The sequence below is a fragment of the Pantherophis guttatus genome, chromosome 4, assembly GCF_059756535.1.
Source record: "Pantherophis guttatus breed Tessera chromosome 4, ASM5975653v1, whole genome shotgun sequence".
Lineage (NCBI taxonomy): Eukaryota > Metazoa > Chordata > Lepidosauria > Squamata > Colubridae > Pantherophis > Pantherophis guttatus.
The window spans coordinates 154,955,736-154,974,010 of NC_142066.1; the positions used below are offsets into that span (position 1 = coordinate 154,955,736).

At 43.3% G+C, this 18,275-nt stretch overlaps 1 protein-coding gene across 12 annotated transcripts in view; it reads left to right on the forward strand.

Annotated features, from left to right (window-relative positions):
* The window catches only part of ADCYAP1R1 (ADCYAP receptor type I), a 108,307-nt gene that overhangs the window by 16,620 nt on the left and 73,412 nt on the right, over window positions 1-18,275 (forward strand). For all 12 annotated transcript variants that reach the window (XM_087893123.1, XM_060683159.2, XM_060683168.2 and 9 more), the window contains exon 2: window positions 14,346-14,483. In XM_087893123.1, coding sequence (XP_087749249.1) covers window positions 14,433-14,483 — 51 coding nt within the window. In that variant the 5' untranslated portion in view covers window positions 14,346-14,432. The remainder of the gene's footprint in view (window positions 1-14,345; window positions 14,484-18,275) is intronic.

Here is an 18,275-nt window from a genome sequence, read left to right on the forward strand (position 1 = left end):
CTTCCCCCAGGAGTGGGGAGGGAATGGGGATTTTGCAGTATCCTTCTCCTGGAGTGGGATGGGAATGGGGATTTTATAGTATCCTTCCCCTGGAGTGGGTTGGGAATGGAGATTTTGCAATAACCTTCCCCCAGGAGTGGGGAGGGAATGGGGATTTTGCAGTATCCTTCCCCTGGAATGGGGAGGGAATGGGGATTTTGCAATATCCTTCCCCCAGGAGTAGGGAGGGAATGGAGATTTTGCAATAACCTTCCCCCAGGAGTGGGGAGGGAATGGGGATTTTGCAGAATCCTTCCCCTGCCACGCCCACCAAGCCACGCCCACAGAACCGGTAGTAAAAAAATTTGGATTTCACCACTGGTAGAAATCCATCACTGTTCCTAACCACTTGAAAATGTGCGGACTTCAATTCCCAGAATTCCCCAGCCTTTCAGTCGCTCCTTTCTCCTGTCCAGCCTCTGTACAGGTAGTCCTTAACTTACGACGGTTCATTTAGTGACCGTACAAAGTTACAACACCGTTGAAAAAAGTGACCGTTTTCCGCACTTACGACCTTGGCAGCATCTTCACAGTCGCATGATCAAAATTCAGATGAAACTAACTCAAATTTATGACGGTCGCAGTGTCCCGTGGGGGGTGGGAGTGGGGATCACACAATCCTCTTTGGACAGGCAAAGTTTTAGCTTTATAGCTTTTTAGCTTTTTAAATTGTCAATGGGTTTTCGTTTGAATGTTTTAAATTTTGGGCCGAAGTCATATAATTCTTTTTAAAAAATTTAAATTTTGTATTGGTATGTGTTTTAGTTCTGGCTGTGCACCGCCCTGAGTCCACTTGGAGAAGGGCGGGATATAAATTGAATAAATAAAATAAAATAAAGTCAAAGCCAGATTCACTTAACAACCTTGTGACTCATATTAACAGCTGCAGTGACTCACTTAACAACGGTGGCAAGAAAGTGTCATAAAATGGGGCAGAATTCAGTTAACAACTGTTTTACCTAGCAACAAAAACATTTGGCCTCAATTGGCGTCGTAAGTCAACAACTGTATTCCCAGCGCTGACTTAATTAGGAACATTTCTACATTGTGTGCCTGAACTCGAGGGAATTCAGTGAAAAAGGCTTCGTTCTGCAGTCTCAAGCAAAGATCAAATCCCGAATAGCTGACTGGCAGCTTTGTTTTTCTCCACTGTTAGCGCAGGGATGGTGCAATTTGTAAGGAGAAAGCAGTGGGCAGCTGAAATAATTCACAATCAGTTTCTGGAGATGGCAGTCTGACATTGTGTGATCCACACAGAGACACACAGACAGACAGACACATAGATTTGAGAGAGAGAGAGACAGACAGACACACACACACATACAAACACATAGGTTTGTGTGTGCATAGATAAAGTTCTGCAGAGAAGCAGAAGGAGGAGAGTGTGAAGAAGAAAAAGAAAAGGAGGAGAAAGAGGCAGGGAGGAAAGAAAGTGAAAGAAGAGGAAAAGGACAGGGAGAAGAACGAAAGGAGGAGGATAGAGTGAAGGAGGGGAAGAGAAGGAGGAGAGGAAGAAGAAGAAAAGAAGAGGAAGAGGAAGGAGGAGAATAGAGAGAAGGACGGGAAGAGGAGGAGGAGGAGGAGAGGAAGAAGAAGAAAAGAAGAAGAGGAAGATAGAGAGAAGGAGGGGAAGAGAAGGAGGAGGAGGAGAAGGAGGAGAGGAAGAAGAAAAGAAGAGGAAGAGGAAGGAGGAAGATTGAGAGAAGGAGGGGAAGAGAAGGAGGAGGAGGAGAAAGAGGAGAGGAAGAAGAAAAGAAGAGGAAGATGAAGATAGAAGGAGGGGAAGAGAAGGAGGAGAGAAAGAAGAAGAAAAGGAAGAGGAAGAGGAAGGAGGAGGATGGGAAAGAGGAGGTGGGAAAGAGGAGGAAGAGGAGGAAGAAGAAGAAGAGGAGGAGGAAGAGGAAGAAGAAAGGAGGAGGAGGGAGGAGGAGAAGAAGAAGAAAGAAGAAGAGGAAGAGGAGGAGGAGGAGGAGGAGGAGGAGGAGGAGGAGAAGGGTGGGAAAGAGGGGAGGGGGGAAGAGGAAGAAGAGGAGAAAGGGCAGAGAAGGAGAAAGGGAGAAACAGCATCGCTGAGAAGCTTCATTTCCTGAACCTTATATGTGGGTAACTTATTCAAAGCGGTGGAAGTTACTCATTTCCTCTCATAACAGAAGAAAAGGGATAATGAGGTTACGTGTGGGTGGGAAAAAACCACTTTGAAAACCCTTACATTAACAGCGAGTAAAGAAGGAGAAGGGAGAGAACCATCCACTATGTAGATGTTTCAGAACCCCCAGGCTGATGCCACCTTGCAAGACGGGCTAGATCAGGAAACGGCTGCTACGAAGTCTACTCAGATTCTCCTTTTCTTATGAAGGGGTTTAGTTAGTAACACCGTCTTCCAACCGGCTTCCAAGGAAGGGAATCAAGTTGCAACCTCCAAGGGTGAATCTGGTTTTTACCTGGCAGCTCTTGAATCCTGTTTTCAAGATGGCCTCCATGCTCCTCAACAGGCGGGAAGTCAAAGCGAGACTGAATTAGTCCAGATAGGAAGATTGTCTTAGCTATCCCTAAATTGATTGTCACAAGCCATGTTCAGATCAGATCAAATGTGAGTTGGCTGATTTTTGAAGTTCCATCGTATAGATATCAACAGGCAGGTTCTTCCTTAGGAAGATCTGCCCCAATTTGGTCCTTCAGGGCTTCCAATAATGCACCCATCATTAATGTAACAGTCCATTCACCTTGTTCCTAATTGCCCTCTTCCCTTTCCTCCTCCTCCTCCTCTTCTTCCTTCTCTCCTCCTCCTTCTTCTCCTTCCTCCTTCTCCTCCTCCTCTTCTTCTTTTTCTCCTCCTACTCCTTCCTCTTCCTCCTCTTCTTCTCCTCCTCCTCCTCCTCCCATCCTCCTTCTCTCCTCCTCCTCTTCTTCTCCTCCTTCTCCTCCTTTCTTCTTCCCAGTTGTCCTCCTCTCTTTCCTTCATGTAGTTGTCCTCTTCTTCACTTTGCTCCCACCAATCCCAGCATTTTTTAAAAAAAATTTGATTTATATGCTGCCCTTCTCTGGAGACTCAGGGCGGCTTACAATGCGTTAAGCAATAGCCTTCATACTTTTGTATATTTATACAAAGTCAGCTTATTGCCCCCACAAACTGGGTCCTCATTTAACCTACCTGAGAAAGGATGGAAGGCTGAGTCAACCTTGAGCCTGGTGAGATTTGAACTTGCAGTAATTGCAGACAGCTGTGTTAATAACAGGGTGCTTTAAACCACTGTACTACCAAGGCTCTATAGACCTCTCCAAGGAATAATAAGACTGAGTGAGATATCCTATCCTATGAGATGCCAGAGATGCCACTGAATTTCAGCAGAAGCTCATCTTGAACCATTCACTGTTCTTCCTCCCCTTGATGAGATTTTTGAGAGAAGAAAGCATGAATCCATTTCCAGAGCTATCCCAGAAATATCTGGTTGTGCACTTATTCTGTATGTACAACCTCACAGATATCCCTGACCATTATTTTGGAGGTTAACGTCAAAGACACTTGTCTGAGAAATTTAGAAGGACATGGGCATAGCGGTTGCCGAACAATTTCTCTGCCACTGCTTAGCATTGTATTTCTGATTAAAAACATGTATATCTCTCTCCCTCCCACTGTCTGCACTTCTCATGCTGGGCAATAAACCTGAAGAACAATGCACGAAGGCCAGAATACAGAATAAAACACGGTTCATTACAGATTAAGAAAGAGGCATAAGTGTGAAAATGAGATAGTTAACAAAGTAATATCAAGATGGTAAGCAAGATCTCTGTTGGGAAACAACAACAACTTTTGAATCAAATAATACTACGTTGCTCTTATGGATTATCCCTTCCCCAAAATAGAAGAAAAATAGATGAGTGTAGAACATCTCCACATGCTACCTTGGATTGCAAGTAATGATTGATTAGGTGCCATTGAGTCATTTTTGATCACATAACAGAATAATTTGAGTTGGAAGGGTCCTTGAAGGTCTTCTAACCCCATATTCAAGAAGAAAACCCTATAATATTTCAGAGAAATGGTTGTCCAATCTCTTCACCACTGTTGTTAGGTGATTCACTGCAGTTGTTAAATTAGTAACACGGTTGTTAAGTGAATCTGGCTTCCCCACTGTCAGAAGATCACCAAAAAGGGAAATCACATGACCCCGGGACATTGCAACCGTCATAAATATGAATCAGTTGCCAAGCATCCAAATTTTTATCAACGGTGATGTTACAACAGTCGTAACTGTCGACCCTAAATTGCTTTTTCCAGTGTTGTCGTAACTTCAAACGGTCACTAACTGAACTGTCGTAAGTCAAGGAATACCTGTCTCCTACTCTTGTGTGCTTCTTATTTCGATGCACTGTTAGCCTCACAGCTTTTCTGCAGTGAGACGGGTCACCCTATCACCGAAACAAACCCACAAATAAAATGCACAACATAAAGAGACAAATTTGCAACCTGGAACTCGTTTAGCCACATGGTGCAGCCAAAAAAGAAGAGAGAGAGAGAGATTAAAAAGATACCCTGTCATCAGTTCTCGGCCCTCTCCACTTTGGGAAGCTGTCTTTCTCTTTGAATTATAATAATTATTTCCGAATTTGCATGGCTTCACTTACACCGTTGAACTTCACCCAAATTAGCATGTTGGTTTGGCGTTGTGTAAGGAGGAGGCCGCGCGAAACAACAACGGGTTCTTTAAATAGGATTAAAGTTGTTGGGGTTTTTTTTTTCCCCCCCCTTTTGAAAAATTCTTTCATTGTCTAATTTTCTTACAGCTTAAATGCTGTTGCGGCATCCCAGGAAAATCACGACATTCATAACCCCCTCAAAAATAAGGAAATAAGCTTAAGATAAAAATAGCCAAGACTGGCAGAGGGGAATAACACCCAGACAAAATTGCTTGCAAGGACAAGCAATAAGACAAGGGAATTATTAAGACCAGGAAAATTAATAAACAGATTATTGCTTGCTACGAAAAACAAATAAAAGGCACCCACTCCCTTATACACCTACACCAAGGATACGTGCTTGCAAATCTATTTCTTTGAGCTGGGACAGAGAATACCACTGGAAATACAAATGTTCACTAATACAGTAGATATTTTCTATATCCAACTATGTTAGTATTCTGCAGTTACCACTAGGTGTACAACAGCAGTGAAAGTGAGTTTGAGCTTCTCAATAATGCTGCTGGAATATAATGTTGATACTAATAAGAGGAAATATTTCTAGCTCAGGGTTGAACGGTGGGGTCCTGGGTGCTCTCCGAGCTTGGTTGTTCTCTTGAAGACGTTTCGTGACCCAACTAGGGAATGTCATCAGTGCTGGAAGGGAGTTTGGTTTGCAGAGAAGAGGAGGAGGAGAAGGAAAAGTATTGTGGAGTCCTCCGAGCTTGGTTGTTTTCTTGCAGATGTTTCATAATAACCTAACTAGGGGACATCATCAGTGCTAGAAGGTTTTGTGGAGAGGAGGAGAAGAAGGAGAAGGAGAATGGTGGGGTTCCTGGCAATCTGAGCTTAGTTGTTCTCTTCCAGATGTTTCATAACCTAACTAGGGAACATAATCAGTGCTAGAAGGTTTTGTGGAGAGGAGGAGGAGGAGGAGGAGGAGGAGAAGGAGAAGGAGAAGGAGAAGGAGAAGGAGAAGGAGAAGGAGAAGGAGAAGGAGAAGGAGAAGGAGAAGGAGAAGGAGAAGGAGAAGGAGAAGGAGAATGGTAGGGTCCATGGCAATCTGAGCTTAGTTGTTCTCTTCCAGATGTTTCATAACCTAACTAGGGAACATCATCAGTGCTAGAAGGTTTTGTGGAGAGGAGGAGGAGGAGGAGGAGGAGGAGGAGGAGGAGGAGGAGGAGGAGGAGGAGGAGGAGGAGGAGGAGGAAAATGGTTGGGTCCTTGGCAATCTGAGCTTGGTTGTTTTCTTGTAGCCATTTCATTACTGAAATCATGGATAGTATTACTACCTTTGGTTTACAAAACGCCTGCAAGGAAACAACCGAGCTCTGAGAGCACCAAGACCCCACAGTCCTCCTCCTTCCCCTCCCCTCCCCTTCCTCCTTCTCTTCCTCTTCCTCCTCCTCCTCCTCCCCCTCCCCCTCCTCTCTCCAAACCCTATTCCCTCCAAGTCCAAGAGGTTGCAAAGAGTGAGTGACGTGATGGATAATGGGACCAGATTGGGTGTAGGGGAAGAGACTCTGACTTTCCTTTGGGTGGGGAAAACCCGGGAGACTCAGGTCATGGAGTCTGACACTCATATGCCGGAATTAAACTACAAATAGTCCTTGACTTATGGCCACAGTTGGGGCCAGAATCTCCTTCGCTAAGCAAGGTGGGTTTTTTTTAAAGTGAATTGCGCCTGATTTTATTATCTTAATTGCTGTTGTTGTTGTTAAGCGAATCATCACAATTGTTAAATGAATCATGTGGTCATTAATCTTCTTCACCCAACAAACCTGATTAAGGGACTGGAGGCTAAAACATATGAAGAACGGTTGCAGGAACTGGGTATGTCTAGTTTAATGAAAAAGAAGGACTAGGGGAGACAGGATAGCAGTCTTCCAATATCTCAGGGGCTGCCCCAAAGAAGAGGGAGTCAAGCTATTCTCCAAAGCACCTGAGGGCAGGACAAGAAGCAATGGGTGGAAACTAATCAAGGAGAGAAGCAACCTAGAACTAAGGAGAAATTTCCTGAAAGTTAGAACAATTAACCAGTGGAACAACTTGCCTGCAGAAGTTGTGAATGCTCCAACACTGGAAGTTTTTAAGAAGAGGCTGGATAACCATTTGTCTGAAGTGGTGTAGGGTTTCCTGCCTAAGCAGGGGGTTGGACTAGAAGACCTCCAAGGTCCCTTCCAACTCTGTTATTCTATATTCTGAGTCTTTTACATGCCTAAGTTACTTTGGCCAGTTATCTCTTCCAGTGGATCCCGTCACGGTATGGCTTTTGAAAATCCGGAGAAACACGGACTAAAAATGGTCCACCAGTGGAGCTGGTGAGGGAGATCCTGAAGGCATGGGATGGATTCCGTAATCTCTTTCGCCTCGCTGTTCCCCTTGCAGATTTCTGCTTTGCCTTCTGCCTCAACTAGTGTAGGAAGACATTGCCATAGTTGTGGAGTGTCATAATACCCAATTTAGTGGGTGGAACACTTCCCTTCGGGTCTCCGCGTGATTTTCGAGAGAAGAATGCTTAAAATTCAGAAACGCTTCCGGGAATATTGTAAAAGTTGCTTCAATCCAGGAAATGTAGGTAATCCTCAATTTACAACCACAGTGGAGCCCAAAAGCGAGACAATCTTTCTTGCCATGGATGTTAAGCGAATTACGCAGGTTTTTTTTTTAATCAAATCCACCTTTCCTCTATTCGCTTAGTGACTTCGAAGTTACGACACTCAAAACAGTGACCGTTCTTTTATTCTTATGACCGTTTATTCTTACTCAGGGTCATGTGATCAAAATTCAGATGCTTGACCACTGACTCATATTTATGACAGTCGCAGTGTCCCGGAGTCATACTATCCCCTTTTGCAACCTTCTGGCAGGCAAAGTCAATGTGGAAGCCAGATTCACTTAACAAACTTGTTACTAACTTAACAGTTGCAATGATTTACTTAACAATTGTGGCAGGAAAATGGGACAGAACTGCCTTAGCAGCTGTCTCGCTTAGCAACGGCAATTTGGGCCTCAATTGTGGTTGTGTGTCGAAGACAAGCTTGTGTTGCGTTTTTTTAATATCCTTGACTTATGACCAAAGCCAGGACCCCAACTTCTTTTGCAAAACAAGGCAGTTGCTAAACGAGTTGCCACAGTGGTTAAAACAATTGCTGAAGTTGTTGTGAATCATGTAGTCATTAAATGAATCCTGGTTCCCCCCTCCCCTCCCTTTGCTTGCCAGAAGCCAAGATGGGAAGGTTGCAAATGGCAATCAGCTGGGTATTATACATCCGTTGTTAATACATGCTGGATATCAAATGCCAGAATATTGATCATGTGATTGTGGGAGGTGTTGCGACAGTCGTTAATAGCGAAGACCAGTTGCAAATCACTTTTTCCACTGCTGTTATTGATTTATTGAACTCGCATGCTGCCTATCTTGCCAGTTATAACTTTGAAAAGTCACTGAATGAACGGTGGTAAGTCAAGAATTTATATTTACATTTATGTTTAAATATAAATACATCTTTCTAAGGAAAAATCTAGTTTTCTTTGTGCTTCCTGGGCGAGCGATGGAATTTTAGATACAAGTAATGCTCAACATCTACAATCCACAACTGAGCCCAAAATTTATGTTGCTAAGCGAGACAGTTAAATTATAACCTAGTTATAACTGAGGTTGCCCTATTATACGACCTTTTTTGCCACAGTTGTTAAGTGAAATAGTGTAGTATTAAGTTTGCACTTCAGAAGTTTGCAAAAGGGGACCCAGAGACACTTCAATCGTCATAAATATGAGTCAGTTGCCAAGCGTCTGAATTTTGATCACGTGACCACAGACATGTTGCAACGGTTGTAAGTGTGCAAAACCGTCATATGTCCCTTTTTCCGGTGCCATTGTAACTTTGAACCGTCACTAAATGAATGATTGTAAGTTGAGGACTGGCTGTACTGAGCATGAAAATCAGAATTGTCCCTGTATCACTTCTGAGTATGCCATTAGCATCCCTGTGTTACCCCCGTGAAAATCTTGGTCACGCCTACAATAAAAACTCAACAACTTTTCGCCTAGAACTCAACGGATTTTCCCCTCTCAGGAAAGAGATAATTTATTAGTTCCGCATTTTATGACATTGAAGAAGTGTTAAGTGCTTTGAAAGTTTATCTTGTCGGTTTCCGTTCCGTAATGAATTGGGTTATCTCTGCCTCTTTGAGGGGGACTCTGTCATTATAATAATTATCATATAATGGCTTAAAATTTGACTGCGACTCGGCTTCCGAGCTGTTTTTACTCTATTCCCTCCTTCCTGCGGCTGAGAATAGATTCAACTCAACATTTCAGTTTCTCTGATCAAAGGCAGGCAGTTCTCGATTTGTGACCATATTGAGGGTTGTTAAGTGAGTTGGTCATGTGACTGATTGGATTTACCATCATTTTTTGCAGCCATTGTTCAGTGAACTTCACCATGGGTGCAGTTTTCCCAAAAAAACACAAATTTTCTGCCTTAGGCATGAAAGCCAGCTGGGTGACTTTGAACCAATCACCAGGAGACAGGGAATTCTAGTCCCACCTTAGGCATGAAAGCTGGGTGATTTTTGGCCAATCACCAGGAGACAGGGAATTCTAGTCCCACCTTAGGTGTGAAAGCCAGCTGGGTGACTTTGGGCCAATCACCAGGAGACAGGGAATTCTAGTCCCACCTTAGGCATGAAAGCTGGGTGACTTTGAACCAATCACCAGGAGACAGGGAATTCTAGTCCCACCTTAGGCATGAAAGCTGGATGATTTTCAACCAATCACCAGGAGACGGTGAGTTCTAGTCCTGCCTTTGTCATGAAAGTCAGCTGGGTGACTCTCTCTCAGCCCAACTTACCTTATAGGGTTGTTATGGCAACACTCAATGACCAGGTAGATAGATTTCCCCCCCTATTGATCTGTCTCTAGCCTGGTCCTTCGAATCTTCCGATTATTATGCATTCTTCTCCACTGTAAGTGAATCCATCCATCTTCTGCTCACCTTCCCCTTCTCTTTCCTTCCATGCTTTCCACCATAATGGACTTTTCAAGAAAGCTGGGCGATTGATTGATGGATGGATTCATTGTGCGCCTTCAAGTCAATGTTGACTTGTAGTGACCACATGGATTAATCTTCTCCAAGAGAATCTGACCCCAAAACTTGTGCTTCAGGTCTTCCAGTGGTCCTCTCATCACTTCTATAATTGAGTCCATCCCCTCTCCTACCGGTTATCCTCTTCTTCTCTTTCCTTCCATCTTTCCCAGCTTTGAAGTCTTCTCCAGAGAGTTGGGCCTTCACATCATGTGTCGAAAGTGAGATAATTCCAATCTGGTCATTTGTTTTTCGAGTGAGAACTTTGGATTGATGTGTTCAGTAATTCATTTGTTTGTTTTCATGGGAAGGTTAAAAAAACAACAACACAGAAACATAACGTAAAGTATAATCAACAGCCGAGGAGCCAAATCAATTTGGATAAATAACAACTGCATCACGAACTCTCTGACTTTCGTGTCCGGGAACACATCTACCTCTTTAAAGTCTTCTGGAAAACTGGCAGAGTTGAGGCCAATTTAATTTCAGGAGGACAATCCATAAGGCCGAGGCAGCCACAGGGAATAAATAACATGGTATAAATAAATGTAACCATAAAACACCTAGTGCAACTTATTGATCTAATTATCATGATGTTAATCCAAATCATATAATTGCAGATAAATGCAATTTATGCATTTATGACAGATAAAGAGAGAGAGAGAGACAAACAGACTGACAGATACACAAAGAGTAGATAGATAGATGATAGATAGATAGATAGATAGATAGATAGAGAGAGAGAGAGATAGATAGATAGATAGATAGATAGATAGATAGATAGATAGATACATAGATACATAGATACATAGATAGATATGGAGGGAGGGAGGGAGGGAGGGAGAGTGTGTAATGCATACCAATAAAGGAGAATATTTATAGCTAGAGGGAGGGAGAGAGAGAGAGAGAGAGAGAGAGAGAGAGAGAGAGAGAGAGAGAGTAATGCATACCAATAAAGGAGAATATTTGTAGATAGATAGATAGATAGATAGATAGATAGATAGATAGATAGATAGATATGGAGGGAGGGAGGGAGGGAGAAAGAGAGAGAGAGTGTGTAATGCATACCAATAAAAGAGAATATTTATAGATAGATAGATAGAGATGGAGGGAGGGAGAGAGAGAGAATGTAATGCATACCAATAAAGGAGAATATTTGTAGATAGATAGATAGATAGATAGATAGACAGATAAAGAGAGAGAGAGAGAGATTCAGATAGATGATGGGTAGAAAGAGAAAAATGCATACCAATAAAAGAATATTTGTAGTTAGCTTGCTAGATAGGCATTCAGACACACACAGATGATAGATGGATAAATACATAATGGAAAGAGAGAGAGAGAGAGAGAGAGAGAGAGAGAGAGAGAGAATGATAGATTTTATCCCTTTCTCCCTTGGACACTCTCTATTTCCCCATCTATCCCCCTTCCTCCTCCTCTCTTTCTCCTCTTATCCCTCTTTCCCTCCCTCTCCCTTTCCCTCCTACTCTTTTCCTGTCCCTCTCACTCTCTCTCCCCCACTTCATCCCCTCTCTCTCCCTCTCACCTCTTCCTCTCCGTCTCCTCTCTTACTCTGTTGAGCCAAGCTGCCTTGTAAGATTGCTGTGGTGGCTTGGCTTAAGAAAGACAATTAGAGAGGAGCTCCCACCCATTCCTTCTCGTCTTCTCCTCAGGGCCCCTCTCCTCTGTGGGAAGCCTTCAGGGATTGGAAGACGGCTAATCATGTCTCCCCTAAGTCTTTCCTCGGTTAAGCTACAGTATATATACAGTATATTATTCTTGGCTTCCTCTATTCTTGGTTTGTTAAAAAGGAAAGGAAAGGTCTCTCCAGTGTGGTGGTCTTGGGAGACATGGGGGATATGATGCATAGAATCGTCCTGTTTCAGACAATTGTATTCTGCGTGAAATAAGCTTAGTTTCCCAATGTTTTCTTGACACTGAGCAACATCTGGCCAGAATCTGTGGCTTCTCCTTCTTTTAAGGCCTTCTCTCACTTTGACCTCCCTGCAGCACAGATGTTCTCGTGATGCTGGAGCTCCTGGCAGCATTAAGTGACTCCTAGAGTTGCCTTCCCTTGTCTCGAAGGCTTTCTGAAGGAGGCTGTGAGACTTTATTCTTCCGTTTTTTGGAAGGGAGGCAGGGCACTGGAGCAAGAGGGAAGGGAAGCCAGAAAGATGCTGTCAGTAGGTCAGCAAATGTCAGGGTGGACTACTTCCACGGCTTCTTAAAGTTTGGCAGAGAACACTTTCGCTCGGCTGGAGAGAAAAGGGTTTAGCCATAATGGAAGTGTAACCTCATTCTCCCTTTTCTTCTGTTACGAGAGGAAATGAATAACTTCCACCGCTTTGAATAAGTTACCCACATATAAGGTTCAGGAAATGAAGCTTCTCAGCGATGCTGTGTTTCTCCCTTTCTCCTTCTCTGCCCTTTCTCCTCTTCCTCCTCTTCCCCCCTCCCCTCTTTCCCACCCTCCTCCTCTCCTCCTCCTCTTTCTTCTTCTTCTTCTTCTTCTTCTTCTTCTTCTTCTTCTTCTTCTTCTTCTTCTTCTTCTTCTTCTTCTTCTTCTTCTCCTCCTCCTCCTCCTCCTCCTCCTCCTCTTCCTCTTCCTCTTCCTCTTCCTCCTCCTTTCTTCTTCCTCCTCCTCCTTCCCCTCAACCTTCCTCCTCCCTCTCCTCCTTCCTCCTCCTTTCTTCTTCTTCCTCCTACTCCTCCTCCCTTCCTCTTTTCTCCTTCTCTTCCTCCTCCTTTTTCTTCTTCTCCTCCTCCATCCTCCTCCTTCTCCTCCCCCTTCCACCTCCTCCTCCTCCTCCTTCCTCCTCCCCCTCCCCCTCCCCCTCCTCCTTTCTCCTTCTCTTCCTCCTCCTCCTCCTTTTTCTCCTTCTCCTCCTCCTCCCCCTTCCTCCTCCTCCTCCTCAGGATGGCATCCTTCCATGTTTTCTTGTAACAACAATTGTGGCCTCCCTGGTTTCTTGGACTGTAGAGCAGATGAGGGGATGTTTGTGCATTCCAACTTGCAAGATTGATGTTGGCCTTGTGGGCTAAGCCAGCTAGTTCCTAGTTTATTCTAAAGCTACATTGACAGAATCTTGCAAGCCTGAAAGTACAACTCTCCCAGCGTCTCTTTTACGGCCTGAGAAACGAGGGAGGGTCCCTTCTGAGTCTATTTCTCCACCCATTATGGCAGCTGAGGGCTGTGCCATCTCTTCTCTGATTTTTTCCCTTGGTAGTGACTCTTCATCCATAACCGAAGGTCTTTCCCACATTATATTATATTATATTATATTATATTATATTATATTATATTATATTATATTATATTATATTATATTATATTTATTATATTATATTCTCCAACGCAATAAAAAGCCATAAATGGCAGACACCATTTCCCCCAGACCCTCACTGGGGAGAAACATAGGCCTGAGGTGACTGGAGTCAAGGAAATCAAGATGGCGGCCATAAGTGGAGGCCTTCTTTTTGAGTCCTACAAGTCGCAAAGTGAGAACTACCCAGTAGTGGGATTCAGCCGGTTCGGGACAGTTCAGGGGAACTGGGAGTTAAATTACTGGCTGGCCCTTCCCGCCCCGCCTCTTCCAGGAGTCCCTACGCGCCCCATTTTTGCTCCCAGGGGGGTGTAGGAGACCAAGTGCTGCCTGTCACACACCCTGGCCACGCCCACCCTGGCCACGCCCACCCAGCCGGTTATTATTTTATTTATTTATTTATTTATTGGTTCAATTTATATGCCGCCCTTCTCCGGAGACTCAGGGCGGCTTACAATGCGTTAAGCAATTAGGACAGAGAACTGCTTGTTAAATTATTTGAATCCCACCATTGGAACTACCGGTAGTCCTCCACTTACAACAATTCGTTTAGTGACTATTCGAAGTTAAAACAGCACTAAGAAAAGTGCCTTATGACCATTTTCCACACTTAATTATAGTTGCAGCATCCCCACAGTCACATGAACAAAATTCAAAGATGTTTGGCAACCTACTCCTATTTATGACGGTTGCTGTTGCAAAGTCCCCTCTGACAAGCGAAGTCAAAAGGGAAGCCAGATGTACTTCACAGCTGTGTGACTAACATAATGACTGCATTGGCTCACTTAACAACGGTGGCAAGAAAAGTCATGAAATGTTTGGCGCAATTGTCGTAAATTGAGGACTACCTGTACGGTGGCCAAGTTTGTGTCTACTCCTCTGTGTGAGTGTGCCAAAATGCTGTCACTGCTGTAGAGTTGTGTCTTGAGTTGTGATATATATATATATATATATATATATATATATATATATATATATATATATATAAATATAAATATATATATATATATATATAAATATAAATATATATATATATATATATATATATATATATATATATATATATATATATATATATATATATTTGTAGACAAAATTATACTTCTTACACAAGCAGAATTTTTGATCATCATTCCTTTGATTTTCCCTTTTGATTTCACAATTCCAGATCTTGGTTTATATATATATTTTCTGCTTTTTTTCCCCCTTTCCTAAGATTTGAAGATCTTGAGAGAGAAATTTCCAAGGGTTTTGCTGTCCAGCCTTTAAACCCACTGAGTCTTTGAGTTGGTTGACCTAAAGGATGGCTGCCTGTTGGAAGAGATGGGCCTTCGCCATGGTGCTGCTTCCTGTGGTAAGCCATTTTAACAATATTATTGTATTAAATGATTCCAAATGTGGCATTCTGTATAAATAGATTACAGCACATGGTTTATAATCACACCATTGGAAAGCAGACAGATGACAAGGGGACTAAAGCATATGAGGAATGTTAAGGGAACTGGATATGTCTAATATTTAATGAAAAGAAGGAGTAGGGGAGACATGATAGCAGTCTTCCAGTATCTCAGGGGCTGCCCCAAAGAAGAGGGGGTTCATCTATTCTCCAAAGTACCTGAGGGCAGGACAAGAAGCAATGGGTGGAAACTAATCAAGGAGAGAAGCAACCTAGAACTAAGGAGAAATTTCCTGACAGTGAGAACAATTAAGCAGCGGAACAGCTTGCCACCAGAAGTTGTGGGTGCTTCATCACTGGAGGATTTTAAGAAGAGATTGGATAACCATTTGTCCGGAATGGTATAGAGTCTCCTGCTTGAGCTAGATCCCTTTGACCTTATGATTCTGGATGGATGGATGGATGGATGGACAGGTAGATAGATAGATGAGGATGAATGGGGAGATGATAGATAGATAGATAGATAGATAGATAGATAGATAGATAGATAGATAAGTAGATAGGTAGGTAGGTAGGTATGGATGGGTGGATGGATGGATGGATGAAAGAAATAAAGAAAGCAAGAGAGAGAGAGAAAGAAGCAAGCAAGCAAGGAAGATTGAATGAAGGAAAAGAAAGAGATAGAAAAATAGAAGGAAGAAAAAAGAAAGGAAGAAAGAAAGAAAGAAAAAGAAAGAAAGAAAAAGAAAGAAAGAAAGAAAAGATGATAGTTGGAATAGGGAACAGAGATAGACATAGAAACAGGGAGAACAATAGTTTGGTAGGTAGATGTGTGGAACTGTGGATGGAGGAATGGATAGATAGATGGATGGACAGACAGACAGACAAATGAGGAAGGACGGGGAGAGATACTAGAGCTAATAATGGGAGAAATAGAGAATTAATGAACACATATATGAGAGAAAGAGAGACAGACAGACAGACAGTCAGTCAAGGGGGGGAGAGAGAGAGAGAGAGATTGAGGGAGGGAGAGAGTGAGTGAGAGAGAGAGAAATATTGTGAAATTGGACGGTTACTCACAGCCTCCGTTGCCGTCCAAATGAGCAATTTTCTGCCTGCTCAATTTCCCCAGTGTTTTCCTGGCCCACTGAGAAGGTCTCCACCGTTTCTACTTCCTGCAGAAAAGACTCATCTTCTGCAAAAGAAAATAAAGGCTTGGGTTTCTTCCAAGGGCTCTGTTATCTTCCTTTTAAAATAACCCGAATGCTGTTGACATTTAACAGAATTTGGTGATTTGAAGCAGATTCGGTGGCTGGGCTGCAGTTGCCTTCCCAGCCGCTCTCTCTCTCTCTATATATATATATATATTGCCCAAAAAGGAAGCCCTCACCTCTCCCCCCTGAATCTTCCAAGCCATCTGCCTGCAAGGAAGCCCCACTCAGGAAGTGAGAATTTAAGAAGGCGCTTTCTCCGTCAGACTGATACCCCAACTACTTATTTATTCGGTTTTTTTTAATTCTGCCTCTATTATTCGTTACAAATAAAGCAAGGGGGTGAACATAATAATACTTCTTCTTCCTCCTATTTTCCTCACGAAAACAATCCTGTGAGGTGGGATGAGCTGAAAAGAGTCACCCAGTCGGCTTTCATGCCTGAGGTGGGACTAGAACTCACCATCTCCTAGTGATCGGCCCAAAGTCACCTAAACTGGCTTTGATGTCTAAGGTGAGACTAGAACTCACTGTCTCCTAGTGATTGGGCAAAAGTCACCCAGCCAGCTTTCATGCCTAAGGCAGGACTAGAACTCATCATCTCCTGGTGATCGGCCCAAAGTCACCCAGCTGGCTTTCATGCCTAAGGTGGGGCTAGAACTCACCATCTCTCAGTGATTGGGCCAAAGTCACCCAGCCAGTTTTTGCGTCTAACGTCTCCTAGAACTCACTGTCTCGTGGCGATTAGCCTAAAGTCACACAGCTAGCTTTCGCATCTAATATGGAACTATAACTCACTGTCTCCTAGTGATTGGATCAAAGTCACCCACTTAGCTTTCGCACTTAAGGCAGGACTAGAACCAAGGGTGAAATGCTCCAAAGTCTTCTACCGGTTTGCTTTGCTACCGGTTTGCTACACGCAGTGCACATCAAATGCGTGCATACACACCACAGGCGCTACCGCACAGCGCTGAAAAAGGAGGTTTAAGAAGCCTTTTCTAAGGTAAGTAGAACAGCGAGGAGGGGGAACAGCTGTGCCGCGTGATTTAGATTCCCTAGAAAGCACAGCTGATCGTCGGCACAGCTGATCGTCGGAAATACCGGTTCCCCCAAACCGGTAGCATTTCAATCCCTGACTAGAACTCACCCTCTCCTGGTTCCTAAACCAGCATCTTCACTACTAGACCAAATTGGCTCTCAGAGATACTTTAGTTCCATGCCCAAAACTTTTCGGGTTCAAAAAGTGATTCCGTCAAATAAATGGAGCTCATTTCAGTGCCAGTTCAGTTAATAGACATGATTATTTAATGTTCCAAATCTTGTCCTCAAAATTTTGAACCATTTCACGGATCGCTAATGAAGTTTTTTTTTTTATAAATGAACTCTAGGAAGGGATGAATCCCCCCAGAAATTTAGAGCTCAGTATGTTTGAACTGAATATAAAGTGATTTCTTATTAGTAACCCTCGACTTACGACCATAATGGAGCCCAAAATTTCTGTTGCTAAGCCAGTGAGTTTTGCCCCATTTTACGACCAGTCGTTAAGTGAATCACTGAGGTTGTTTAACTAGCAACAGGGCTGCTTCCTCATAGACAGAAGATTGCCAAAGGGGATCACGTGACAAACCCCCCCCCCCGTGACCGTCATAAATAGGAACCACTTGACAAGCATCCAAATTCTGATCACGGATGCTGCAACAGTTGTTAAGTGTGAAAAACAGCCAGAAGTCAATTTGTTCTGTGCGCTTGTAACCTGGTCACTAAACAGATGGTGCGAAGTCAAGGGCTACCTGTTATTTTTTTAAGGGGGCCCCTCATCTTGCCTCTGTGGGGCAACTCACCTTGCTGAGATCTTTGCACCTCTTTGAAATTGAAATAAACAGATCCTCCTTGATGGTGATTAGGGTGATAATTACGTCTTCAAAAAGGTGCAAGCAGAATTTGGGGCGGTAATGAGAGAGTGGCAGGAAACAGTGAGGTAAATACAGGCTTGGAAGAAGCTTTAATGCTAGCTTAAAACAGGGTAGTAGTTTAGCATCTGGCTGCGAATCAGTAAGTTTCCACCTCCAGCAATAAGGATGAGCAAATTGGTCAATCTCAGATTTGCTCCAAGCCTTTTTTTAAAATGTTTCTCAGTAAACTTTCAAATACAGCTACAAAGAAAATGAGAGGACTGGAGGCTAAAGCATATGAAAAATGGTTGCAAGAATTGGATATGTCTAGGGCTCTAGTAGGCTAACGAAGAGAAAGATTAGGGGTGACACGATAACAGCCTTCCAGTATTTGAGGGGCTGCCACAAAGAAGAGGGAGTCAAGCTATTCACCAAAGCAGGGGTCTCCAACCTTTCGGATCTAAGGGACCACTAAATTCATAATTTTAAATCCCACGGACCAGAGGTGGATTTCAGCAGGTTCTGACCCGTTCTGGAGAAATGGTAGCAGAAATTTTGAGTAGTTCAGAGAACCGGTAGTAAAAATTCTGACTGGCCCCCCCACCCCATCTATACTCTGCCTCCCAAGTCTCAACTTGGTAGAGCCT